The following is a 27,580-nucleotide window of genomic DNA, read 5'->3' as shown; positions in this document are numbered from 1 at the left end:
AACGATTGCCTCAGTGGTGCACAGCGCTTCAGGTTTAATCGGATATTTTCGGTGCGGGGCGTGTATGGGACCGGGTATCCGCTCAGGAGGGGAGCGGACGAGGCCGCAGTCCTGCTTGCTCGCGGCCCACACCTCCGGGACTAGTTGGCAGACGACCCCGAAGGCACCGTCCCAGGTGATGGGCACACTGGGGGCTAGCGCAGCGACGGATTTAGTGGGCACCCATCTACCCTCGGGGGCGCTCTTGTGAAATTTGCGGGATGTCCACAGGAGGCGGTGGTGGTACGCGTCCACCACCGCCCCCAGTTCGCCCAGAAGGCTGATACCCATAATCGTCCCCTCCGAGTTTGGGCAAACCCAGAAATGCACGGGGAGTAAAATGTTGTCTACCTCTAGGAGGACGGCCTCACTTCGGCGTGCAATAACCGAGCTTCCCCCAACCCCTTTAATGGAAATGGAGTGGTGGGTTGAGGGAAGGTCGAGGTCGGGGAGGGAGACCGACGCCCCCGTATCAATCAAAATCTTGCATCGGCGGCCCCCTAGCGATGCGGAAACCCAGATACGGGGTCGGCTCCCGGGACGGGGGCTGACGCTACTCAGTCTTTGCGTCGGGCGAGCAGCTGTAAAAGCTCGAGCAGCTGGCCCCGACTGAGTTGATCCCAGTCGGGGATGGTGGGTTTCGGGCTTGGGTTGTGGGGGCTGGGGTCGCTGTTGACCCCTTGTCTGGGGCGATCCTGGTCGTGGGGGCGCGAGGAGTGCGGCTGTGAAGGTGGCTGGTCCCCCTTCGGACCCGGACCCCAGGGGCGTCGGAAAGAGAGCGGGCATTGGGCTTTGCGGTGCCCCGTCCGTTTGCAGCAGAAGCAAACATCCGGTTCGTCCATCGAAACTGCCGCAACGGCGGGCGCCGCTCGGTTGTCAAAGGACGTGGCCCAGTTCTCAAGCTCCGCAAAGGTGACATAGGGCACGAGGCCCGTCCATAGGACTGCCTGGTGTGCGGGGCTCAGGCCGTCTTTGTATAATTGGACGAATGCGGGGTTCTGCCTATCAGCGTCGGGAACCCCGCTGTGTGCTCGGAACACCTCAAACTTGCGGACCCCATATTCCTGGGCGCCCTCCCCAGGTTTCTGAGTGATACCCACAATGGCGTTCCAGTGAACCGGTGTATGGCCGAGCGCCTCACTGACATCAGCCTTGAAGTCGGCGAGGGAAACCTCCTGTTCGCGACGGCTGTCGCTGAGGTCAGCGCACCAGGACCCATTCAGGTTCGCGGGCTGGAGCCTGGACCACAGGTTCTCCAGGAGTTTGGTCCAGACCAGGCCGGCCACGTCCCTGTTGTGAAGGTTGTGGCAGATCTGCATCTCCCTAAGCCTCTGCCAAAATTCAGCGTTATTGTGCCGAGGCTTAAGGGCGGGGAGCCTGTCCAGAAGTTTCATGGTGTCACCCGGGGTCAGGGAGACGTAGGTCATCTTAAGGCGGGGGTTATGGGCAAGGGTTGTAGCCCGTCCCCTCTCCCCTCCCCCGGGGGTATATTCAACTTTCACCGGGACTTCACGGGCATAGCCCGTGCGCGATTCCCAGGGGTCCGGATTGTCCGTGAGCCCCTCCCAGTCCCAGGTGGGGGACGGCAGGGCGCTGGGCGCATTGGATAAGGTCGGTAAAACCGTACGGGCAGCAAGCGCCTGGGCTTCTAGGTGCTCTGTGGCCTGCTTTTTCTTGTCTTGGACATAAAGCTGAACCTTGCCAGCAAGCCTGACGTGTGCCTGTAGCACCAGGACGCAAGCTTTCTCATACCTATCTTTCTTCTGGCGGGCCAACCACTCGCGCTGTACATCCAGCGGGTCGCCAGCCTGAGCGAAGCATAGCCTTAATAACTTTTTTATTCTCGACAGCTATAAAACGGGTAAGGGAACCCTCCGGCCCCCAATCTAGGTCTTCAGCCGCGCTTCCACCCATGGTAGGGGCGCAGCGGGTGTAACTTGACAGAAGCTAAACTAAAGTAAAGCTAGCAGGCGTGCTAATGGATGTCGCTGGCACTAGCTTATTAATCTCACAGTCGGGGAGCCCACTCCCTGTAAGTCGAACCCTAGCCCCGCGGGTCAACCTGGGCAGGGGTGGGGATAGTTACAGACGGGGGCGCGTGTCGATTCCTGAGCGCGCGACCCCGGGTTTCCGTGAGTCTCTCTCTCACCGCCTGACATTCAGCGGCTGTGTGTACCCCACGAACACTGGGTGTGAACCAGGGGCCCGAGTGCAAGGGGGGGGCGTGAACTCAGACCTAACCGCGCCTGATCCTGCAGAGGCCAACACCTCGGGACCGCGAAGTCAATGGGCAGAGTGCGTAACCGTCGCTTGGCCCAGAGGCTCCGCGTCTCGGGCTGGTTTGGAGGACTTCCCTTCTTGTAGCGCGCGTAGACCTCCCAGCCTCTACCGCGTACACAATGAAGGCGCTAAAACCGGGCTCAACGTACAATGGGGTCCCCTATCTCCCACTGCAGAGGTCAACCAGGAAGGCTTGTTTGGTCGGTTTTTAAACAGGGGGGGTCAATCTGTCGGGGTCGTACCTAAAGTCGTCGGTCCAAGGATAGTCCGTCAGTCACAGTAGCACATTAACAATAAACGACAATAATAATAATCAAGCACACATTTACTAGTGTTCCGCGACCCCAATCGCCCACCCGCGAAGGATCACTCACACACACACACACACACACACACACACTTTTAAAGAGACTCTACCGTTACACGACTGCCGGACTCACTCTGTTCACAGGTTCAGATAACGGCCGGCAGTGAAGTCCCTTGCGGGGCACTGGGTGATTTTTACGTGAGAAGTAAAAGAGTAAAGATACTCACCCAGTGCCGTCGCAGGGATCCAGCAGCCGTCGTTATCCCGGACGAGGCCCCAATTGTTAGCGAGCCCCCAATTGTTAGCGCGGATGAAATGATATCAGTCCGAGCCCAGAGTGCAGTTCAACAATCGGTAACGTTTATTGATACGGTAACACCGGCGGAGACCAACCGAGGTCCGAATCTCGGCTGTTCTGCTGTTCCCGCGCGCTGCTACACATTATATACCTTTCTTTGTCAGGATGTGAGGATTTTGAGTATGAATGGGATGATAGTTCCCCATCATCGCTGGAGTAGGTGCAAATGGTGGGTTTCCTGCCGTCCCAGGAGAGTTGCAGTGTACACACAATAGGGTGCTAATTGGATTATGTAAACGGGTCCGGGTACTATCTGCTTGTCTCTCTCTGTGAGGGCTGGGGGCTAGCACCCCCCTTTCTTCCCTTGGGGTGCTGGTGTGTATTAGTCTGTTCGTTCCTGTCTGGTGAATGCCTGACCTTTGTGTCAGGATGGTTCTGTATTGATGAATATGGGTGTGTTTCAGTCAGTCTCTTGATTTGATTAGGAGATGGGTTTCCATATTAATTAGCTCCGGAGTTTCGGTCTATGAGTCATGGTTAGTGTCTGGCCTAGTGTGGATTTGATCTGTCCTCTGGCTCCCATCTCCTGGTCACGTGGGCGGACCGGCAGCTGCTGAGTTCTGTGGGTTTAAGCTGCGGCTGCCGTTTAAAACACAAAATGAATTCCTATAGTTTTACCGATGTAGGCATAGTCCCGTGGCAAATGCGGGGCGACTCTGATGCCCGCTTGCAGTGGGAAGAGAGACCCTGATGATCTTCTCAACTGTCCTCTTTATCTGTTGTACGGTCTTACGATCCAAGACGCTGTAATACCCGAAACAGACAGTGATGCAGCAGCTCAGGGTACTCTCAGTGAACCTTCTGTAGAATATGGTGAGGATGGGGTAGTGGGAGGTGGGCTTTTCTCCACCTGTGCAGAAAGCAGAGACGCTGCTGGGTTTTCTTAGCTGAGGGTCCAGGTGATATTCTTCGCCAAGTGTACACCAAGAAATTTGGTGCTCTTCACGGTCTCCACAGTGAAGCCATCAATGTCCGGCGGAGAGTGGTCATTCCATGCCCTCTTGAAGTCAATGACCATCTCTTTCATCTTGTCCACGTTCAGAGACAGGTTGTTGGCTCTGCAGCAGTCCGTTAGCCGCTGCATCTCCCCTCTGTATACTGATTCATCATTATTCTGGCATAAATTCAGCAGAACAAAGAAAGCTGGAAAAAGTTCTGTTGTACAAAAAGAATGAAAACCCATTGTTCTTACTTCTACATTAAGAGCCAGCCCTTACCAAACATTCTTCCACAGTTTGAAATATTAATAGCAGGAACTACCAGCACCTGATACTTCTATATCTTCTAAAAATACACACCAAGTTAAATCTGATTTGGTCTATTAAATCTTCACATGTTGCATCAAAGTTGGATGTTGTCTTTACCACTCCTTTACATCTTCCACCGATTTTTACCTCACTTTTCCTCAAAGCAGTGAAAAGCTCTGGGTTGTGAGTACTGATCCAAAAATGTGGAGCATAATGGTGCTATTTATTGAATATGCTCCCACTGTGAAGCTAAATCCCTTGCTTCAGCAAACAATTGAGTAAATGGAGTAGCTTTGTATAACATCTTTACTGATCCTGGAAAGAAAAGAATGTAATGGATGCTTTTACATTTAGTCTGGCAGTAGTAGATCCACAGAATCTCCACAATAGTCTATATTTGACTTCCAAGAGATTTTTCTATTCGCCAAATGGTTCTAAGGTTTATAAAAAGAACTCAAATTAAATTCATCTGTAAACATACAAACCCTTTTAAACAATGCTGCATTTTCATTTGCTGATTAGAAACTGTTTATGACTTTGTTAATATTTGGATTGAAATTAATGTCCATTCATATTTCTGTTGCTAGTCCATTAGCCTTGTAATAAAAAAGGTTTTGAAATTTTGCCTGAAAGTGCTGATTGGTAAATGGATGTCATTAACAATAACATTATAACTCATTTATTTTCTCATTAATTTTTAGATTAATGGAATTGTTCAGAGCAAAGTTGGGCTTGATTGGACATGATAATAATGATGACTATTTGATTGCCTACTTGTTGAAGGTAAGTATATTGTCTCACTAAATTTGAGACCATGTCTTCAGGTACCTCTATTGTTTTTCCCCTTCATTGTACAATAAGCCAAATAGTCCTGCATGCAAACCTTGCTAAGTTCTGAAGCTGTATCTTTCTCTGTCTCACCTTGAGTCCTGTGAACTCATTTTATTTATAGCACTTTTTTTTTGCACTTTGGCCTTATTCCCACTAAACTACTGTCAATGAACTTTCCTCTTGACTTCCATGTTAGCTTCTATCGTTAAAACCTTCCTCCCATTGTATTCAAAGTGACTGTTGGCACCCTTATTCTGAATATCTCACTCTAAAATCATGTGTTTGACTGGAATTGGGCTGAGGAGAAATGTCTTGGCTGTTGAAATAGAGGTAGAAGTGCTAAAACCTAAGCAATGCTTAAGTGTACACTGGAAAATTGTTCTTCTTCGCAGATTTTTGCAGGACCTTAAAAGGCAGATATGTTTTAAGTTGTCTTTTTTCATTTGAGGCAAAACAGGGCTTAACTTTGCCACGTCAGAGAGACTCTGCCGATCTTTAAAAATAACACATGGGAAGTGATTTCATTCCCATTCTTGACATTGCCAATTTTTGGGTGGAAGTGTGTAGGGAACAAGCCTGCACCTTGCATTATGAGGCTTGCCTGAGAACCTGGGCTTCTATTAGTTTGTTGAAGTAGCCGCCGCAAAAGGGAAACATTGTCTGGATCCTTCCACATCCGGCAGAGATTTTCCTGCACATCCAAGCGCCTCATCTACTGTGTCCATTGATCTCAATGTGGTCTCTTCTATATTGGGCAAACAGGACACCAGTGTTTTCTCTTTTTTTTTTCCATTAGTTTAGTATTTATTTTTACAAGATAAGCAGGTGTATTTTGATGGCTGGTTAGTGCACACCATTATAGGGTTGTAGTAGCAGCAGTTAATTTTTTTAAAAATTCTGAACAACTGAAGTTTTTTTAAAACATGCCATTTTACTATAGGGTTCACTAGTTATATTAAGAGACTACTGAGAGTTGGTGGAGGGGCCTGGATTGGCGTGGGATACATGAAGGGCTATTGGCTAAGTTCAGATGCATGGATTTAAATGGACAGTATGAGATGCCAATGAGAGGGGATGAGGGAGCAAGATTTGTCATGGAAAAGGGCATGGGACTGGGTGAGGGTGTGAGGGCCTGTTATTGAATGAAACACCTACAAGGAGTGGAGGGGCACCTTTGTGTCCACCTTGAACTGTTTCTAAGGGCAGTGGATCTGTCTCCAGTATACCCCCACTCCCCAAAAACAAAAATTGTGTCTGTCAAGGCACTACTTCCTGGGGGGAGTACCACTGGGCTGGGAGATTTCCTGACTACTGCGCCCCACCTATAACGTTAAATATCCAGTGTCTTCAAATAGAGGATGCTGAAATTGTCATAAAATATACTTGGAGTTAGCCCAGATGACTTGGTCAGTGTGACATACTTTCAAAGTATAGAGACGTGCTGTGATTTGGAGAGGCAGAAAAATTACACTTGGGAGAGCAGAATGCTAAAAGAGTTGATTTTTTTGATTGAAAAGAACAAGGATAGAATTTTTGGAAATTTAGAACCAAAGCGTCAGTGGAATCCAGCTGGAAATCAGTTCAAGGATACTTAATAGACTGAGTGAAATGACTTTCAAAAGACCCTGAAAAGCCTACTATAATGTGGCAGGAGAAGGGATCCTGCTAAGAAAAGCCAGGATGGGTTTGGTCTTGAATCTATAAGGTCACATCTCTGAGAAGCTGCTTAAATTTTCTTCTCAGAACCTGAGAACCCATGGACCTAATGAGGGACCCCTCATCCACGGCCCTCCACCACCCCACACTCCACTCCTGGCACCTTCCCCTGTGTGTAAAACCTGTGCCCACACATCCCCCCTCACCTCCATCCAAGGCTCCAAAGGATCCTTCCACATTCGGCAGAGATTTTCCTGTGCATCCAAACGCCTCATCTACTGTGTCCATTGATCTCAATGTGGTCTCTTCTATATTGTGCAAACAGGACACCAGTGTTTCAGAGAACATCTCTGGGACACACGCATTAAATACCCCCACCACCCTGTGACAGACCACTTCAAAACCCCTCCCACTCCGGCAAGTCCATGCAAGTCCTTTGCCTTCTCCACCGCCAAATCCTAGCCACCTGACAACTGGAGGAAGAACACCTCATCTGCTGCCTTGGGACCCTCCAACCAGAAGGAGTCAATGTGGATTTCATCAGTTTCCTCATCTCCTTTGCCTCTTCCCCCCCCCCCCCCATTCCTGATGAAAAGCTAATGCTTGAATCGACTCTCCTGCTCCTTCAGATGCTGCCTGATCGGTTGTGCTTTTCCAGTGCCACCCTTTTTGACTCTGATCTCCAGTATCTGCAGTCCTCACTTTCTCCTCATGTTTAGTCTGTGTTGATTTTAGTTTGTTTATTGCAGTAAAATCTTAAAATATGAATTCTTCTCACGCAATTCATTTTGATGGATGTCTGGAAGTTTTTTTTAAAAATGTTATTGATTCCTATGGCAATTGCAACAAGGCATCCTTTTTTTTTTACAATTTTCTTTAAAATAATAGATACTTATTTCATGCGTTTTAAAATACAGAAGCATGTAATCTTTTAGTATCATTTCTTGTGCTTTGGTAATTTCTCTGACAGCAGAAACTTAAAGCTATCAATACTTTTAAAATAAATAGAGTTGTGCTGGAAGTACCTCTTTCATTTTTATAGCTGATGGAAGATACAAGAGCAGACTTCACGATGACGTTTCGTCAGCTTAGTGAGATTACACAACAACAACTTGCGGCTAACAGCATTTCTGAGGTAAATGGTATGGTCATGTTTACTTTCCACACAAGTGAACCAATTTTAACTTTATCCACTTGGAAAGGCAATAGATTCCTGCTTTGATTTGACAGGTTGATCCCTAGCAATGTGATAGAGGCCACACTGAACATTTGATCTGAAGCCTGTACATAAAAACCTGTACATGATTTCCTCACCAGGTTAACCTTGGAAGTAACTGAGGAAGAGGAGTATGCTTCTGAACCCCAGGTATAAATCTTGGGCTTCCCCAACCCTGCGCTACTATTGTCATTAGCCCGTTCTTTCAAACCCTTTGGTAGCAACTGTGACATGGAGATTAATCTTGACTACTGATAGACATTATTGTGCTAAAAGCTAAATCATTCTAGATTCATTTTTTTCTACAAAGAAAGTTCCAACCTCCCTGTGCTGGATATGCTTCCCAATTGCTAATCACTCCCGTGCCAATAATCTCCAGGCAGTTCCTTGCCACCTAATGTTGATCAGCATCACTTAAGGTGGTTTGAAGCAAGAGGTTGATACAGACCATAAAGATAAAGTCAAACTGTCTCTGGCATCTTGCTCTGGAGTGTTATGCATGCTTCATTTTTAAAATTAGTCATTAAAACGTAAAATTCTGCAAGTAGATTGTGGCAGCTTTACCCTTAAACCTGTGTGGTTAACTAATCAGAATTGATGAGCAATTTTTGATGTAATGACAAAATGCGGTAATGTAAAAGAAGTTTAATTCTAAATAAATTATTAAATCTATTTTCATAATAGAAGACACAAATATCATTTTGGAAATAATGTGGAATCAAGGATCAGTTGAGAATCAGAAACTTAAAGAAATCATTATGAGTAAAGAACATACTTGACAAATTAATGGGTCCAAGATTGACAAGTCCACTGGACCCAGTGACCCGCATTCTGGGCTGAAAAATGGCAAATAATGTTCACACCACAGAAATGATAGGCATTGACTATCTCCAATAAGATGCAATTTAACCTCTGCCCCTTGATAATTCAATGGCATTACCATCGTTTTCCCACTATCAACATCTTGGGGGTTACCATTGATCAGAAGCTCAACTAGACTCACCATATAAGTGGCTACAAGAGCAGGTCAGAGGCTAGGAATACTGCAGCGAGTAACTCACCACTTGTCCAGCATTTACAAGGCTGAGGTCAGGACTGTGATTGGCTATTCCCCACTTGTCCGGACGGTGCAGCTCCAACATCTTCCAAAAAGCACAGTGTTTCAGTGGTTAGCATTGCTACCTTACAATGCCAGGGACTGGGGTTCGATTCCAGCCTCAGGTGAATGTCTGTGTGGAGTTTGCACATTCTCCCTGTGAATGTGTGGGTTTCTACTAGGTGCTCCAGTTTCCTCCCACAGTCCAGAGATGTGCATGTTAGCTGGATGGGCTACGCTAAATTACCCCTAGTGTCCATGAATGTGCAGGCTAGATGGATTAGCCATGGGGATGCACAGTTACAGGGATAGAGTCAGGGAGTGAGTCTGGGTGTATTGCTTTTCAGAGGGTTGGTATGGACCCAATGGGCCAAATGGCCTGCTTCCACACTAGGGATTCTATGACTATCCAAGAGAATGCAGACTGCTTGATTGGCATCACATCACAAATATCCACTGCTTCCACCACCAATGTGCAGTAGCAGCAGTATGTATTATCTATAAGATGCACTGCAGAAGTTTGCCAAAGTTTGTTAGCCAATATCTTCCAAACCCACGACCTAGAAGTGCAAGGGCAGTAGACACGTAGAAACACCATCGTCAGCAACTTCCCCTCCAAGCCTCTCACCGCCCTGAATTGAAAATGTATTACTGGGTCAAAATCCTGGAATTCACTCCCTGATGGCATTGTGAGTCTATCTACAGCACATAGACTGCAATGGTTCAAAAGGTTAGGTCACCACCGCCTTCTCAATGGCAACTAGGAATAGGCAATAAATGCTAGTCAGGATCAGTGGTGCTGGAAGAGCACAGAAATTCAGGCAGCATCTGAGGACAGGCAAAATCGACGTTTCGGGCAAAAGCCCTTCATCAGGAATAAAGGCAGAGAGCCTGAAGCGTGGAGAGATAAGCTAGAGGAGGGTGGGGGTGGGGATAGAGTAGCATAGAGTACAATAGGTCAATGGGGGAGGAGATGAAGGTGATAGGTCAGGGAGGAGAGGGTGGAGTGGATAGGTGGAAAAGGAGCTGGGCAGGTCGGACAAGTCCGGACAAGTCAAGTGTTGCTGGAGGTTAGAAACTAGGATGAGATGGTGAAAGGGGAAATGAGGAAGCTGTTGAAGTCCACATTGATGCCCTGGGGTTGAAGTGTTCCGAGGCGGAAGATGAGGCGTTCTTCTTCCATGCGTCTGGTGGTGAGGGAGCAGCGGTGGAGGAGGCCCAGCACCTCCATATCCTCGGCAGAGTGGGAGGGGGAGTTGAAATGTTGGGCCACAGGGCGGTTTGGTTGATTGGTGTGGGTGTCTCGGAGATGTTCCCTAAAGCGCTCTGCTCGGAGGCGCCCAGTCTCCCCAATGTAGAGGAGACCGCATCGGGAGCAACGGATACAATAAATGATATTAGTGGATTTGCAGGTAAAATTTTGATGAATGTGGAAGGCTCCTTTAGGGCCTTAGATGGAGGTGAGGGAGGAGGTGTGGGCACAGGTTTTACAGTTCCTGCGGTGGCAGGGGAAAGTGCCAGGATGGGAGGGTGGGTCGTAGGGGGGCGTGGACCTGACCAGGTAGTCATGGAGGGAACGGTCTTTGCGGAAGGCGGAGGGGGTGGGGAGGTAAATATATCCCTGGTGGTGGGGTCTGTTTGGAGGTGGCGGAAATGTCGGCGGATGATTTGGTTTATGCGAAGGTTGGTAGGGTGGAAGGTGAGCACCAGGGGCGTTCTGTCCTTGTTGCGGTTGGAGGGGTTGGGTCTGAGGGCGGAGGTGCAGGACGTGGATGAGATGCGTTGGAGGGAATCTTTAACCACGTGGGAAGGGAAATTGCGGTCTCTAAAGAAGGAGGCCATCTGGTGTGTTCTATGGTGGAACTGGTCCTCCTGGGAGCAGATACGGCGGAGGAATTGGGAATACGGGATGGCATTTTTGCAAGAGGTAGGGTGGGAAGAGGTGTAATCCTGTGGGAGTCGGTGGGTTTGTAGAAAATGTCAGTGTCAAGTCGGTCGTCACTTATGGAGATGGAGAGGTCCAGGAAGGGGAGGGAGGTGTCAGAGATGGTCCAGGTAAATTTAAGGTCAGGGTGGAATGTGTTGGTGAAGTTGATGAATTGCTCAACCTCCTCGCGGGAGCACGAGGTGGCGCCAATGCAGTCATCAATGTAGAGGAGAAAGAGGTGGGGAGTGGTGCCGGTGTAATTACGGAAGATCAACTGCTCTACATAGCCAACAAAGAGACAGGCATCGCTGGGGCCCATACGTGTGCCCATGGGTACCCCTTTGGTCTGAAGGAAGTGGGAGGATTCAAAGGAGAAATTGTTAAGGGTGAGGACCAGTTCAGCCAAACGAATGAGAGTGTCGGTGGAGGGGTACTGTTGGGAACGTCTGGAGAGGAAAAAACAGAGGGCTTGGAGGCCCTGGTCATGGCGGATGGAGGTGTAGAGGAATTGGATATCCATGGTGAAGATGAGGCGTTGGGGGCCGGGGAAACGGAAGTCTTGGAGGAGGTGGAGGGCGTGGGTGGTGTCTCGAACGTATGTGGGGAGTTCCTGGACTAGGGGGGATAGGACAGTGTCGAGGTAGGTAGAGATGAGTTCAGTGGGCAGGAGCATGCTGAGACAATGGGTCGGCCAGGGTGGTCAGGCTTGTGGATCTTGGGAAGGAGGTAGAACCGGGCAGTGCGGGGTTCCCGGACTATGAGGTTGGAAGCTGTGGGTGGGAGATCTCCTGAGGTGATGAGGTTCTGTATGGTCTGGGAGATGATGGTTTGGTGATGGGGGGTGGGGTCATGGTCAAGGGGGCGGTAGGAAGAGGTGTCCTCGAGTTGGCGTTTGGCTTCAGTGATGTAGAGGTCAGTGCGCCAGACTACCACTGCGCCCCCTTTATCCGCTGGCTTGATGGTGAGGTCGGGATTGGAGCAGAGGGATTGGAGGGCTGCGCGTTGTGAGGGTGAGAGGTTGGAGTGGGGGAGGGGGGGTCGACAGGTTGAGGTGGTTAATGTCCCGGCGGCAGTTGGAAATGAAGAGGTCGAGGGCAGGTAATAGGCCAGTGTGGGGTGTCCAGGTGGATGCAGTATGTTGGAGGTGGGCGAAGGGGTCCTCGGAAGATGGGCGGGAATCCTGATTGTGAAAGTAAGCTCGGAGGCGGAGGCGACGGAAGAATTGTTCGATGTCACGGCGTGTATTAAATTCATTGATGCGTGGACGGAGGGGGACGAAGGTGAGTCCTTTGCTGAGGACTGATCGTTCATCCTCAGTGAGGGGGAGGGATGGTGAAAATTCGGCAGGGCTGGGAGCTGGGAGCTGGTGTGGGTGTAGAGCTGGGAGTGGGGTCGGAGCCAGTACCTGGAGTGGGTGTGATGGTGGGGGGAATGGGGATAGAGTCATGAGCAGGGGTTCTGCGGGGTGGGGATAGTGACAGTGGGGTCTGTGGGGGGCGTGTCAGCAGAATGCAGGTGAGTGGCGCTGGTGGGGTTGGAAGTAGTGGCAGACACGGCAGTAGGGGTGGTGGAAGTAGTCAGCCAACTAAGCCTACAACTGATTCCCTGATCAATATTACAACTCTATTTACACCAATTCTCTCTCTATACCTCTTGCCATGTCTTGCCTGAAGATTCTATATCCTGAACTATGGAATTGCCAATCCTTCCCCTCTCTTCACAATGTCTCAATGATAGCAATAACATCATACCCCCCATGTGTTCATTTGTGTCCTTAACTCATCTGCCTTGTTTGTCACACTCCTCGCGTTCCAACCTTGCCAAACCTTGCCTTGTGTCTGAAACGAAAAAAAAAACAAAGAACTGTGGATGCTGGAAATCAGAAACAAAAACAGAAACTGCTGGAAAAACTCAGCAGGTCTGGTACCATCTGTGGAAAGAAACCAGAGTTAATGTTTTAGGTCCCTTGTATCTTAACTAGCCTATAATTTCTATATCATCTTGATTTCCTTGCTAACTCATAATTTTGGCTGTTCATCTCCCCCTGCTGAACCTTCTCTCAGGATACCACCCCCCGCCAAGTTAGTTTAAATCCTTCCTAACAGCGCTAACAAACCTCTCTGCAAGGATCCTGGAACCATTTTAGTCTAATAGAATATTAGAGTAATACCTGGAAAGGGGGGGAGTTTCCCGTATAAGGAAACGTTTGGCGTTTTAGGCTTGTGTGATTTGATTGACAAATGTAAGTCCTGAAGATTCTTAACAAGGTAGATGTGGAGAGGATGGTTCCTCTTATAAGGGAATCAACATCTGGGGTGCATAGCTTAAAAATCAGGGGTCTACATTTAAAACAGAGCTGAGGCAGAAACATTTCGAAGGATGGAGAGACTGTGGAACTGTCTTCCTGAAAAGATAGTTGAAATAGAACTTCTGCATATTTTAAAGACAGAGATGGAAACGCATTGAAGGTTTATCAGGGATTGGTGTGAATGTAGTTTTAAGGTTACAGTCAGATTAACCATGATCCTAATGAATGATGGAGCAGGCTCAAGGGGCTGAATTAGTCTACTTGTGCTTCGTACGCTCATATGTTTGTTTCTTGATTTCATGTGGAGTAAATGGAATTGGTTTAAGGTTGGCATTTGTGATGCCAGGGATCCAAGGTGGAAGCAATTATCACTGAAGGTTGATGGAAATACTTCTGCTTTTCCTTTTGCACGGATGCACTGGCTTCCCCATCATTAAGGATAGGACATTTGTGGACTCTTCACCTCATCCTAATTATTAACTTGTCCTCCACCATTGTGGATGTGGCAGACTGCATAGGTTAAATCTGATCTGTTGGTTGTGGGATTACTTAACCCTGTCTATTGCATGCTGCTTACACCATATGGCATGCAAGTAGCCTTGTGTTGTGGTTTCACCATTTTTAGGTATGCCTGGTGCTGATCCTGGTATGCCTTCCTGGCCTCTTCAATCAGGAATGTTAATGAACAGAACAGTAAGAATAAACCAGACATTTTTCGGTTGAAAAGCTGTAATTAGCTGTATGAGAAATATCATAAATTACATTATGAATTTGATTGAGAAGGCTAAGTGTAATATATATATGGTTACCGATGATTATATGTTAGGTGAGAACGTAGGCAGTTAAGAGAATGGAAAGAAGTTCTGGAGTGATACAGGTAGATTGGGTAATTGCAAAGTCATTGCAGATGGAATATAGTATGGCTATGATCATTTCTCCATCTTGATGGGAAAAATAAATGACAAGGATACATTTTTTATTGGTGAGTCAAGAATGCTTGCCTTGAGGGACCTTGCATCTTTCTACATGAATCACAAAAAGTTAAAATGCAGTCGCAACAAAAAATTAAGAAGAAATGGCATGTTAGCTTTTTTACAAAACAATTAGAATGAAGAGAAAGGATGTCTTCCTATAATTATGGATGCCATTGTTGGGGCAACACTTGGAGTGTTGTGTGCAATTTTGAGTGCCTCATTTAGGGAAATATTTATTTGCGCTTGAAAGATTACAACAAAGATTCACAAGACTAGTTCTTAGAATGAGGGGTTGATCTATGATTCGAGATTGAGTAGACAAAGCCTATAGTCCCTCATGTTTAGAAGAATGGAAGGTGATTTAATTTAAATATTCTTAAGGGCTTTGTAGGATATGTGCCAAGAGGCTGGGGAATACAAGTCATGGGATCACAGTTTCAAGATAAAGGATTGTCTATTTTGAACTAAGATGTCAAGCATTTTCTTTACACATTAGCTTGTGAATCTTAGGAATTCCCTACCACAGTGAGCTGTGGATCTCAGTTTTAGCACATTCAAGATAAAGGTTGATAGATTGTTGAATACCATGGTAATTAAGGATAGAGGAATAGTGAAGGAAGGTGGAATTAAGTTAGAAGATCAGCCAAGATCATCTTGAATGTTGGAGCAGGTTTAAACGACCAAATAATCTATCCTGACGTACACGTATTCCTACTGCTTACTCTCTTATTTTTAAAATATGGTTTGAAGAACATGATGTTCTATTATTATTGCAGATATTTATGTATTAAATTACCATTATAATTAAACTGTATTTCTTCTGATATAGGAATACTGGGCCATTCAAGACCTCGCAAGACACAAGAAGTTCTCATACTGGATTAAACTGTACTTGTCAAGGTTGAATAGGTAGGAATTTATTTGCTCTCCAATCTCTCTTGAAGTGCTTCTGTTGAGACATTATTGGAAGTACAACAAATCCAGTTTCTGTATCAATAATTCCATCTACCAGTCCTCTTTAGCAAATAGGATGGAATTTACCCATTTGAAGTTAAAGAATGGTGGTAAGCAAATTGGATGGTGTACTGGAATGAGTGTGCTGGGCCGAGTTCTCTCACACGATCACCATTTTTCATCCAGAGAAAGCAAGATGTTGCATGGTTACTCAGTGAATTGTATGTTGAGTGAGCTGGAAGCTCTTGACACTATTGAGAACCTCCAGATTCAAAGACTCCAGCATCATATTTAAAGGCCAGCTGAATAACACTTCAGGAGTTGCAAGCCAGGAAGTACCTCTCAGACTGTGGTGACCACCCCGAACAATGGGTCTGAAGAAGGCCAAACTAACCGCAGGTGTTAAGGATTCTACTCTGCAGGTGTTGCTCAACAGGGTCACTGAGATTAAGTCAGTCCTCGTCCATACAGCTCACCGTCGCACCAATATGGGAGTAAATCTGAACATGGATTAGCACTAAGGCCACGATAACTCAGATGGCCAGTAGAGTCAGATTAAGGCAAATTATTTCCTTCACACCCCAGTGGAGTCTATATTATTTTTCACTGATGGGCCATCACTCGCTCTAACTACTATTGAAAATGCACCTCACCAAGGCTGATAGACTGCAAGCTTGAACATCACATTCTTGATGACCTCTCAAAGTCTCAACCTCATCCGCTTAAACTACTAAGCCTTCCTGCCCACAGTGTTTCCTACACATTCACTAAGGGTGCCTCACCACTTCTCATAATTACACTTGATTACCAACTGTTCCTGTTATAACATTTCTGTTATACTCAGGCCTTCTGTTTATCTCATTGCAGGAATACAGAGACACCAATGGCCCACCAATCCAGTGAACAATGCAGTGCACAGCTCTGATAAGCACCAACATTAACACATTTCTCTGAATAAGCTTCTCTTTATCTTCACCAACCAGTTACTTCTCTTATACAGACATTACTTGCATCAGGGAACGTCAGGCTAGAAGAGGCCACAGGCTCATTGGCAGTACTACTTCCAAGGAGGTGTGTGACCCTTCAGAAGATGCACCAGCAAAGTGTTAGAACAAAGAACAATGAAAATTTACAGCCCAGGAATAGGCCCTTCAGCCCTCCAAGCCTGAGCCGATCCAAATCCACTGTTTAAACCTGTCACCCAATTCCTAAGCATCTGTATCCCTCTGCTCCCCACCTACTCATGCATCTGTCCAGACACATCTTAAATGAAACTACCATACCTGCCTCTACTACTTCTGCTGACAATGCGTTCCAGACACCCACCACCCTCTGTGTAAAGTACTTGCCGTGTATCCCCCTTAAACTTTTCACCTCTCACTGTTAAAATGTGGCCTCTCATTATTGAATCCTTCACCCTGGGAAAAAGCTTATCTCTATCTACTCTGTCTATACCCTTCATGTTTTTCTTGACCTCAATCAGGTCCCTCCTCAATCTCCTTTTTTCTAATGAAAATAATCCTAACCTATTCAACCTGTCTTCATAGCTAGCACTTTCCATACCAGGCAACATCCTCGTAAACCTTCGCTGCACCCTCTCCAAAGTGTCCACATCTTTTTGGTAATGTGGCAATCAGAACTGTACCCAGTATTCTGAATGTAGCCGAACCAATGTCTTGTATAATTTTAACATGATCTGTCAGCTGTTATACTCAATACCCCGTCCGATGAAGGCAAGCATACCATATGCCTTCTTGACCACTCTATCAACCCGTGCAACATCCTTTAGGGTACAATGGACCTGTGCTCCCAGATCTCTCTGCTCATCAACTTTTCCCAAGGCTCTTCCGTTTACTGTATAATTGGCTCTAGAATTAGACTTACCAAAATGCATCACCTCACATTTGCTTGGATTGAACTCCATCTGCCACTTCTCCGCCCAACTCTCCAGTCTATCTATATTCTCCTGTATTCTTTGACAGTTCCCTATGCTTTCTGCTACTCCACCAATCTTTGTGTCATCTGCAAACTTGCTGATCATACCAACAGTGCCCTCTTCCAGATCATTTATGTATATCACAAACAAGAGTGGCCCCAGCAGTGATCCTTGTGGAACACCACTGGTCACCTTTCTCCATTTTGAAAAACTCCCTTCAACTACTACTCTGTGTCTCCTGTTGCTGAACCAGTTCTTTATCCACCTAGCTAGAACACCCTGCACACCATTTGACTTCCCTTGCATTCTACAGCAGCACAGAGACACCCAGCTCAGGGGACACTCTTGCTAGGTTAGATTCAGCGGTACAATCTGGTGAACATACCACACAAGTCTACAGTTGGTGGATGCACCATGACTCTGACACTGAAAGAGTACTGCTGAAGACCAGGGACTTACTTAGCCGAATACAGAAGACGTGCTTTGTACTTGTCCCCAGAACTTGCATGCACAGGAACATGTTACAAGTGTATCTTTCACAATAGATTTCCTTGATGGTGGCTCTGCTACACGAGTGCATTGTCCTCATGGAAAGGGTGGCAGATGTCATGGAGAATCGACGTTTCGGGTATGAGCCCTTCTTCAGGAATGAGGAAAGTGTGTCCAGCAGGCTAAGACAAAAGGTAGGAAGGAGGGACTTGGGGGAGGGACGTTAGAAATGCGATAAGTGGAAGGAGGTCAAGGTGAGGGTGATAGGCCGGAGTGGGGGTGGGGGCGGAGAGGTCAGGAAGAAGATTGCAGGTGAGGAAGGCGGTGCTGAGTTCAAGGGATTTGACTGAGACAAGGTGGGGGGAGGGGAAATGAGGAAACTGGAGAAATCTGAGTTCATCCCTTGTGACTGGAGACAGTCAAATCCCCTCCCCCAAGTCCCTCCTCCCTACCTTTTATCTTAGCCCGCTTGGCACAATTTCCTCATTCCTGAAGAAGGGCTCATGCCCGAAACGTCGATTCTCCTGCACCTTGGATGCTGCCTGACCTGCTGCGCTTTTCCAGCAACACATTTTCAGCTCTGATCTCCAGCATCTGCAGTCCTCACTTTCTCCTTTTCTGAGTTAGCCATCTTTCATATTCCTAAGACTTGCCCAATCAGAGAGACAGCAACTTCAGGCAATGGGCAGGCGCACCCAGAGTTGGCTGCTGCTGGGACAGATCAAGAACTGTTGGATTGGGCTTAGCCACAATGTGGCCATTCATGGTTGAAGCTTCTCCATTAAGCTATCTGCTTCCATACACAGTGTGCAGCATGACGGTGACATCGTGTTAATATTGCTGGATTTGTAATCCCAAAACCATGCTAATGTTTGGTGGATATGATTTCCAATCCTATCTTGGCAGCTGGTAGAATTTAAATTCAATTAATAAATCTGGAATACAAGGCTCGCCTTCATTGTGAAGATTATCATTGATTGTTATAAAACTCCATCTGGTTTATTAAAGTCCTTTAGGGAAGAACATCTGCTGTCCTTACCTGATCTGGCCTAACAAGTCACTTAGTTTAAGGGGAGTTAAGAATGGCCATCAAATGTTGGTACTACCAACAGCATTCACATTACATGCAAGAATAAAGAGCATACACCAGTGGGCATTACTCTTATGCTGGCAAAATGCCACAGAATCCATAACATTACTCCAATTTAGTTTCAATTGCCTCAAATACCTGCCTTGGGAAATGTCCTTGTTGGCAGGGAATACATTGCGGAGAAATCCTGACAGGGCTTCCTCCTACTTTCCATGCCATAATCCCTAGCAACTTCATCATGGGACTATGGGAGTCCCAATCCTTATCGCCAAATTCTTCCTAAAAATGCTATTAATAATGATAACTCAGCACTTTTGAAACAAAATGATGTACACAATACTCCTGAGAAGAGAGATGTTTTTAAATATTGTTTCTTACAGGAACAAACTGGATACAGATGAAGCACGCAAAACCAGAATGGAAAGTATGACTTTTTAAAATCATTTTCTTGGTATAACCTTTATTTCATGAATTATGTTGTAAAAATAATTTTAAAAAGACTTGAATATCATTATTTCTTTTAAAGGTGTCAACCCTAGATACATCCTTCGCAACTGGATGGCAGAATCAGCAATCAAAAAGAGTGAGAGAAATGACTTTTCTGAGGTAACCTTGTTGCATGTGTGGTCTACTCAATTAGTTGAGTTTTGTCCCTTGAGCCCTAGTACTCTGTTTTCAAGGCAAATATTGTACATTGCGAATTTCCATATGCCAGTCTGGAGTTGGGACATTATGGGACACAACTGCAGTCTTATCACCATTTGTTCCCTCTCCCCAAAAAGATGTTGGTGTTTTTAAGAACTTATTTTTTCTGTTATTATTCTAATATGAATGTGTAGAATTGTTGTTGTTAAGCATGCACCATAAGTTTGATGTAAACTTTAGTTTGATTATGATGCTTTCAGAAAAGGAAGAGAACAGGTAACAACATGGTGTAGAAAGTGATAGTCAGCCACTGGTCAGAAGAAATTGCTGAACGGATCTTCTATCAGCAGCCATAGTAATTATCGGTATCCTGATAAATATTAAGCAACACTTGCATCATAAAAGTACTTGGCAAGTACTGTCTCCAAAAAGAGAGAATATAATTATTTCCCTTAACCTTCACTGGCAACAGCCTGAGGATTACCATTGACCAGAATTTACACTGGTCTAACCACATAAATACACTGGCTACAAGAGCAGGTCAGAGACTAACAACTTTGCAATGGGTAACTTGCCTTCTGACTCCCAAAACTCGTTCACCATGTACAAGGCACAAATCAGGTGTGTGATGAAAACTTAGTACTGTCCAGGACAAAGCAGGCTGTTTGATCACTACTCTCTTCACCACCACTAATATGCAATATACAAAGTACATTGCAGCAATTCTCCAAGGCTCCATTCAAAGTGCAAAACCTGTAACTTCTACTACCTAGAGAAACAGAGGCAGCAGATGCATGGAAGAACTATAATCTACAAGATCCCCTCAAGCAGCACACATCTTAACTTGGAACTATGTTGCTGTTCCTTCACTGCTGATGGGCCAAAATCCTTGAACTCCCTTCCCTATAGCACTGTGAGGTACCTATATTATATGGGCTGCAATAGTTCAAGCATGTGGCTCACAGCAACGTTTTCAAGAGCAATGATGGTTGAGCAGCATACGTTGATGCTTTCATTCTATAAAAGAATAAAGGTTGCTTCTTCCTTGAACTTGGACCCTACCTTTCCTTGTAACCTGGTATCATATTTCTTTTTTTGCTTACATGATTAAATGCAATCCCAATTCAAACAAGTGAAAAAGTGTTCTAGATCCTAAAAATTGAGAGCTGGTTAGCTAAATGGCTAAAATGTCGTGCAGATCAATGCCACTAATATGGGTTCAATCCTTATTCTGACTGATGGAAACTTGTGGCCTGCCTCCTTGCCCTACCCCTGGTAAAATCAATTGTGGCACTTTGCTAAGTTTCAACAAATAATCATCAATAATAACCTTTGGGCAGACAAATCAAAAAGAAGAATGAATTCAAAGAAGTTGGCCAAAAGCACAGTTCTTGTTTGACAGCAATTTGCAGTCTTCTAACCATTCCTAGTCCTTTTAAGTCCTACCTGAATGGTGAAGAGGCAATGTTTTTAATCTGAGCTTCTGGAATTTAATGACCTTTCCTTCCAAATGTCTAAATTGGAGAAATCAAATTCCTACTTTAATGTAAAATTAGGAATGAAGAACTGATGTCAAATTAAAATAATGAAACATAATCTGTTCAATGAATAACTTGATTCCATTCTGTATTCATATAAAGTCCAAAAATGAACTAAAAAATTGCAATACCACTGCAAATTTGAAAAATTATTTCTTTGCTTGGTCTTAATGACAGGTTCGCTTTCTGAAGAAAATTTTACGTCATCCTTTTAACAAGCAGACAGAGGCTGAGGATGCGGGATATTCTTCCCGTCCTCCTTCATGGGCTACAGAACTTCGTGTCAGCTGTTCCTCTTAACAATGAAAGTAAATTACAGGAGGACCAGAAATTGCATACAGCCCAGCCTCTGGATTTTAATCGTTTGGCCAAGTAATACCACATTCCTCATGTGATCTGTTATTGCAAGATTTAAAAGTGTTGTTAAATAAACCCGACTGTCTTTGTAATGTTTACTATCAATAAAGTTGATTAATTTAAACTCTTGCCATTGGTATGTCATAAGGTATAAAGTATGGTTGGTTCTGGTTATTACCAATCGCCCAGACTAGTCAAAGAATCTATGCACGCAGTTTTCATCGTAAGTACTGAGTTATTTTGCATGAGAACATTGTGGTGCCATCTGTCTCCATTGGACCTATGGAGCATTAGAATTAGCTTTATTGTCGCATGTACTCAAATGAGTACAGTGAAAAGTTTAGAAGTCGCCATTTAAAGCATCATCTGAGGTACAAAGGTATTTTGGTGCAAATTTTTAGGGAAAAAAACTAGCAAAGAAAAGAAATAAAATGTCTAGCCTTACAGATCATTAAAAAAATCAGAAAATAAAGAAATAAGGAACTTGGAATAACAGCCTTCCAACTCAATCCACGCCACCATCTAGCCTCTAGTCTGTGCTGGACCTTAACTCGAGACTGCATTGTTATTCACCTTGAGGCCAGGAGATCACTCTAGAATCAGCTCGAGGCCGGAAGTCCAGGCTGAGCCAAAAGACAGTCATGCCCAGTCGCTGAGAAATATTCACGCCTGGCCACAGAGAGACCGTCATTCTGGGGCTGGGAGTGAGCCATGCCAGGCTGAGAGACTATCATGCTGAGCAGAGAGATCACCACGTTGGGACCGCACTGAAGCCTGGAGTCCGAACACGCACTGAGGCCTGGAATCCAAGCGGGCACGCATTGAGGCTGTTGAGGCCAGGAGTCAGCACGTGAGCGTTGAGGCCAGGAGTCTGAGTGCACGCGCACTGACGCTAGGAGTCCAAGCACGTGCTGAGGCTGGCAGTTCAGGTTATTGCCAAGAAGAATGAAGAAAAAAGTACACGAGAAGAAAAAAAGGAATGGACAGAGTGGATGAGCTGTGGCTAAGGACTCCTACTCCGCTGCCACCTTGGAGACTTAAAGTAAGGCATCCATCCTCTGCCGTATTTAAGAACAGTAGCATTTGCACTACTGCCTTAAAGAACTTGTTTGACAGATTCTGACATTCTGATTTTGTTTTCTATGAAGGTTTGTAATCCTGCTTTACAAAAGAAATCTCTAGACTATGCCTAACCTATTAAGATGCTGTGTGTATTTAAATTCTGCAACGACATGCCAGTTGCTGTAGGAAGCTAGCTTCCACCCCAAGCATAGTAATACAGCCATCCCCTATGGACAAGCCCTGCACATACACAGGATCTGTTTAGATGAGGAGGAATGCGACGAACACCTGAAGGTGCTCAATGGTGCCCTCATAAGAACAGGGTACGATGCTCAACTCATTGATCGTCAATTCTAATGTGGCACAGTGAGAAACCGTAATACTGTAATGACCTCCTCAGGAGACAGACGCAGAATGCAACTAATGGGATATAGGAAGTAAAATGGGGGGGAGGAGTTGCAATGCTGGTCAGAGATGATATCACAGCTGTGCTAAAGGAGGACATTATGGAGGGCTTGAGTAGTGAGGTACTATGGGTGGAGCTGAGAAATAAAAAAGGTGCTGTTACATTGTTGGGGCTGTATTACAGGCCCCCCAACAGTGAGTATGAAGTAGGAGAACAAATAGGTAAACAGATTATGGAAAGATGTAGAGGCAACAGGGTGGTGGTGATGGGAGATTTTAATTTCCCCAACATTGACTGGAATACACTTAGTGTCAGAGGTCTGGATGGGGCAGAATTTGTAAGAAGTGTCCAGGAGAGTTTTCTAGAGCAGTATGTCAATAGTCCAATGAGGGAAGGGCCATATTGGACCTGGTGTTGGGGAATGAGCCAGGCCAGGTGGTAGAAGTTGCCGTGGAGGATTTATTTGGAACAGTGACCACAATTCTCTAAGTTTTAGAATACTTGTAGACAAGGGTGAGAGTGGTCCTAAGGGAAGAGTACTAAGCTAGGCCAAGACCAATTATATCAAAATTAGCAGGAGCTGGGAAATATGGAATGGACGCAGCTATTTGAAGGGAAGTCCACCTTTGATATGTGGGAGGCTTACAAAGATAGGTTAAAGGTAATGTAAGGATTGGCATGTCCTGTTGAAAGCAAAGGATAGGAAAGACAAGATTCATGAAACGTGGATGATGGGAGAAATTGTACAACTAGCCAAGAGGAAAAGGGAAGCGTACATAAGGTCCAGGCAGCTAAGAACAGAATGGGCCCTGCAAGAATATCGGGAGAGTAGGACCAGTCTTAAACGAGGACTCAATCGAGCTAAAAGGAGTCATGAAGTAGCTTTAGCAAGTAGAATTAAAGAATCCTAAAGCCTTTTATTCTTATATAAGAAGCAAGCGGGTAACTAGAGAAAGGACAGTCCACTAAAGGATAAGGAAGGAAGGCTGTGTGTCAAACCTGAGAAAATGGGTGAGATTCTGAATGATTACTTTGCATCAGTGTTCACTGAGGAGAGGGACATGATGAATGTTGAGATTAAAGATAGAAGTTTGATTACTGGATCACGTTGACATAAGCAGGAAAGATGTGTTGGGCAGGCTAGAGGTTATTAAGGTGGACAAATCCCCAGGACCGGATGGGATCTATCCCAGGTTGCCGAGGGACGCAAGAGAGGAAATAGCTGGGGCCCTGACAGGTATTTTTGTAGCATCCTTAAACACAGATGAGGTGCCAGAGGACTGGAGGGTTACACATGTCCCCCGTACAAGAAGGGTAGTAGGGATATTCCGCATAACTACAGACCAGTAAGCCTGATGTCAGTTGTGGAAAAGTTGCTGGAGAAGGTACTGAGCAAAAAAGTGAGGACTGCTGATGCTGGAGCAGCAGAGTTGAAAAATGTGCTGCTGGAAAAACACAGCAGGCAAGGCAGCATCCGAGGAGCAGGAGAATCGACGTTTCGGGCATAAGCCCTTCTTCAGGAATGAAGATACTGAGGGATAAAATCTATTTATATTTGGAAAAGAATGGGCTTATCAGTGAAAGGCAAAATGGTTTTGCATGGGGAGATCATGCCTTACCACCTTAATAGAGGTCTTTGAGGAAGTGACCAAGTTGATAGATGAAGGAAGGGCTGTAGATGTCATATACATGGACTTTAGTAAGGCGTTTGATAAGGTTCCCCATGATAGACTAATATAGAAAGTGAAGTCAAATGGTGTGCAGGGTGTTCTAGCTAGGTGGATAAAGAACTGGTTGAGCAACAGGAAACAGAGAGTAGAAGTTGAAGGGAGTTTCTCAAAATGGAGAAAGGTGACCAGTAGTATTCAACAGGGATCAGTGCTGGGACCACTCTTGTATGTGATATATGATCTGGAAGAGGGCACTGTTGGTATGATCAGCAAGTTTGCAGATGACACGAAGATTGGTGGAGTAGCAGAAAGCTTAGGGGACTGCCAAAGAATACAGGAGAATATAGATAGACTGGAGAGTTGGGCGGAGAAGTGGCAGATGGAGTTCAATCCAGGCAAATGTGAGGTGATGCATTTTGGTAAGTCTAATTCAAGAGCGAATTATACAGTAAACAGAAGAGCCTTGGGAAAATTTGATGAGCAGAGAGATCTGGGAGTGCAGGTCCATTGTACCCTGAAGGTTGTTGCACAGGAGGATAGAGTGGTCAAGAAGGTATATAATATGCTTGCCTTCATCAGACAGTGTATTGCGTATAAGAGCTGGCAAGTCATGTTAAAATTGTACAAGACATTGGTTAAGCCGCATTTCGAATACTGTATACAGTTCTGGCTGCCACATTACCAAAAGGACGTGGACGCTCCGGAGAGGGTGCAGAGAAGGTTTACGAGGATGTTGCCTGGTATGGAAGGTGCTAGCTATGAAGAGAGGTTGAATAGGTTAGGATTATTTTCATTAGAAAAAAGGAGATTGAGGAGGGACCTGATTGAGGTCTACAAAATCATGAAGGGTATAGACAGAATAGATAGAGATAAGCTTTTCTCAGGGTGAAGGATTCAATAAGAAGAGGTCACGCTTTTAAGGTGAGAGGTGAAAAGTTTCAGGGGGTTAGGCGTGGCAAGTACTTTACACAGAGGGTGATAGGTGCCTGGAACGTGTTGCCAGCAGAGGTAGTAGAGACAGGCACGGTAGATTCATTTAAGATGCATCTGGACAGATACATGAGTAGGTGGGGAGCAAAGGGATACAGATGCTTAGCAATTGGGCAACAGGTTTAGACAGTGGATTTGGATCGACTCAGGCTTGGAGGGCCGAAGGGCCTGTTCCTGGGCTGTAAATTTTCTTTGTTCTTTGAGAAGTGGCAGATGGAGTTTAATTTAGATAAGTGTGAGGTGCTGCATTTTGGGAAAGCAAATCTTAGCAGGACTTATACACTTAATGGTTAAGTCCTAGGGAGTGTTTCTGCACAAAGACACCTTGGAGTGCAGGTTCATAGCTACTTGAAAGCAGAGTCACAAGTAGACAGGATAATGAAGAAGGCGTTTGGTATGCTTTATTGGTCAGATTATTGAGTACAGGAGTTGGGAGGTCATGTTGCAGCTGTACAGGACATTGCTTAGGCCATTTTTGGAATATTGCATGCAATTCTGGTCTCCTTCCTATCAGAAGGATGTTGTGAAATATGAAAGGTTCAGAAAAGACTTACAAGGATGTTGCCAGGGTTGAAGGATTTGAGTTATAAGTAGAGGTTGAATAGGCCTGGAGTGTTGCTGAGGGGTGACCTTATGGAGGTTTATAAAATCATGAGGGGCATGGATAGGATAAATAGACAAAGTCTCTTCCCTGGGGTGGGAGAGTCCAGAACTAGAGGGCATAGGTTAAGGGTGAGAAGGGAAAGATATAAAAGAGAACTAAGGGGCAACTTTTTCAAACAGAGGGTGGTACGTGTATGGAATGAGCTGCCAGAGGAAGTGGTGGAGGCTTATATGATTGCAACATTTAAAAGGCATCTGGATTGGTATATGAATTGGAAGGGTTTGGAGGACTATGGGCCAGGTGATGGCAGGTGGAACTAGATTGGATTGGGATATCTGATCAGCATGGATGAGTTGGACCGAAGGGTCTGTTTCCATGCTGTACATCTCGATGACTCTTTGACTCTATAAGTCTCCTGGCCCTGAAAGAACGCATCCCAGAAATAGTGGGGGGAATAGTGAATGCGCTCATAGTAATTTACAAAATTCATTGGTCTCAGGCAGATTGGAAAACAGCAAATGTGACGCCATTGTTTAAAAAGGAGGTAGTCAAAAGGCGGGTAAGTATAAGCCTATTAGGTTAAGTTATGTAGTGAATCTATTTTTTTTTTTCAAAAATATACTTTATTCAAAAAATAATTTGATGGTCTGTACAGTTGGACATGCCATACATATGTAAACATTCCATTTCTTTGCGTACCGAAACAGAGTAATCATTCCTATTCACAAGTCTGTACGATTACATTTTTAGCTGAGGCTAAATGACTGCACGGCCTCCCTGTTCTTCTTTAGGCAGGCAGACGTTACACGGTGGTCTTTCCCCACCTATTAGGTTAAGTTATGTAGTGAATCTATCATAAAGGAAGAAATAGCAAGACGTCTTGCTATTATAGGGACCTCTTTCGTTTTTTTCAAGTTAGGGATTTTATTCAAAAAAAGACTACACTTTTGACTGATCTCTACAAATCCAACATAGAGAAGGAGGTGCTCAGTGCTAAGAGTACACTTTCTGTCAGTACTTTATATCACCAATTGGGGGGTGCACTCTCAGATGAGTTCGATCGACTCTGCAGGGTGTGGGAGAGAGAGCTAGGTGTTGACGTTTACTCAGAGGCATGGGCAGATATTTGGGAAAATGCAAGGAAGATATCAATTTTTAATAGGAGCCATGCTTTACAGTTGAAGATTCTCCACAGAGTCCACTTGGCTCCGGACCGTTTGTCAAAATTTAGATCGGGGTATCTTCAACATGTCCCAAGTGTAAGGTCTATACGAGCACACTTACCCCTGTCTCTGGTCCTGTGGTAGGCTCCAAATATATTGGAGTGCTGTGGCGGGTGCAATGGAGAGGATTTTGGGTGTAAGGTGGAGAAGGAGCCGATTTCTCTTCTTCTGGGCCTGTCCAGTGTGTTCCCTGCAAATGCTCATAAGAAAAGAACTTTTTAATATCCTCACTTTCTGCGCAAGAAAGAATATCTTCCTAGATTGGGTATCCGAAAACCCCTGGGCCTGTTGGATTGGCAGAAAATTGTTATGGAGCACATTCCCTTGGATTTTTTCACAAGTATTATACACCACAAAACTGAAAATTTTTATAAATT

At 45.3% G+C, this 27,580-nt stretch overlaps 1 protein-coding gene across 3 annotated transcripts in view; it reads left to right on the top strand.

Moving 5' to 3' along the window:
• The window catches only part of LOC122550062 (uncharacterized), a 115,497-nt gene extending 94,126 nt beyond the window's left edge, over window positions 1–21,371 (top strand). For 2 of the 3 annotated variants that reach the window (XM_087987450.1, XM_043690537.2), the window contains 6 exons: window positions 4,933–5,014; window positions 7,761–7,853; window positions 15,069–15,148; window positions 19,089–19,132; window positions 19,235–19,314; window positions 21,069–21,371. In XM_087987450.1, the coding sequence (XP_087843576.1) occupies window positions 4,933–5,014; window positions 7,761–7,853; window positions 15,069–15,148; window positions 19,089–19,132; window positions 19,235–19,314; window positions 21,069–21,191 (502 nt within the window). In that variant the 3' untranslated portion in view covers window positions 21,192–21,371. Of the gene's footprint in view, window positions 1–4,932; window positions 5,015–7,760; window positions 7,854–15,068; window positions 15,149–17,674; window positions 17,814–19,088; window positions 19,133–19,234; window positions 19,315–21,068 lie in introns of those variants that run through there. The other variant, XM_087987451.1, reaches the window with a different exon arrangement.
• The last annotated feature ends 6,209 nt before the right edge of the window (window positions 21,372–27,580 follow it).

This window comes from Chiloscyllium plagiosum, unplaced genomic scaffold (genome assembly GCF_037043375.1).
Source record: "Chiloscyllium plagiosum isolate Xiang-an unplaced genomic scaffold, Cpla_swu_hap1 HiC_scaffold_5, whole genome shotgun sequence".
NCBI lineage: Eukaryota > Metazoa > Chordata > Chondrichthyes > Orectolobiformes > Hemiscylliidae > Chiloscyllium > Chiloscyllium plagiosum.
The sequence above is the reverse complement of the archived record's forward strand: the minus strand, read 5'-3'. Positions and strand labels throughout refer to the sequence as shown.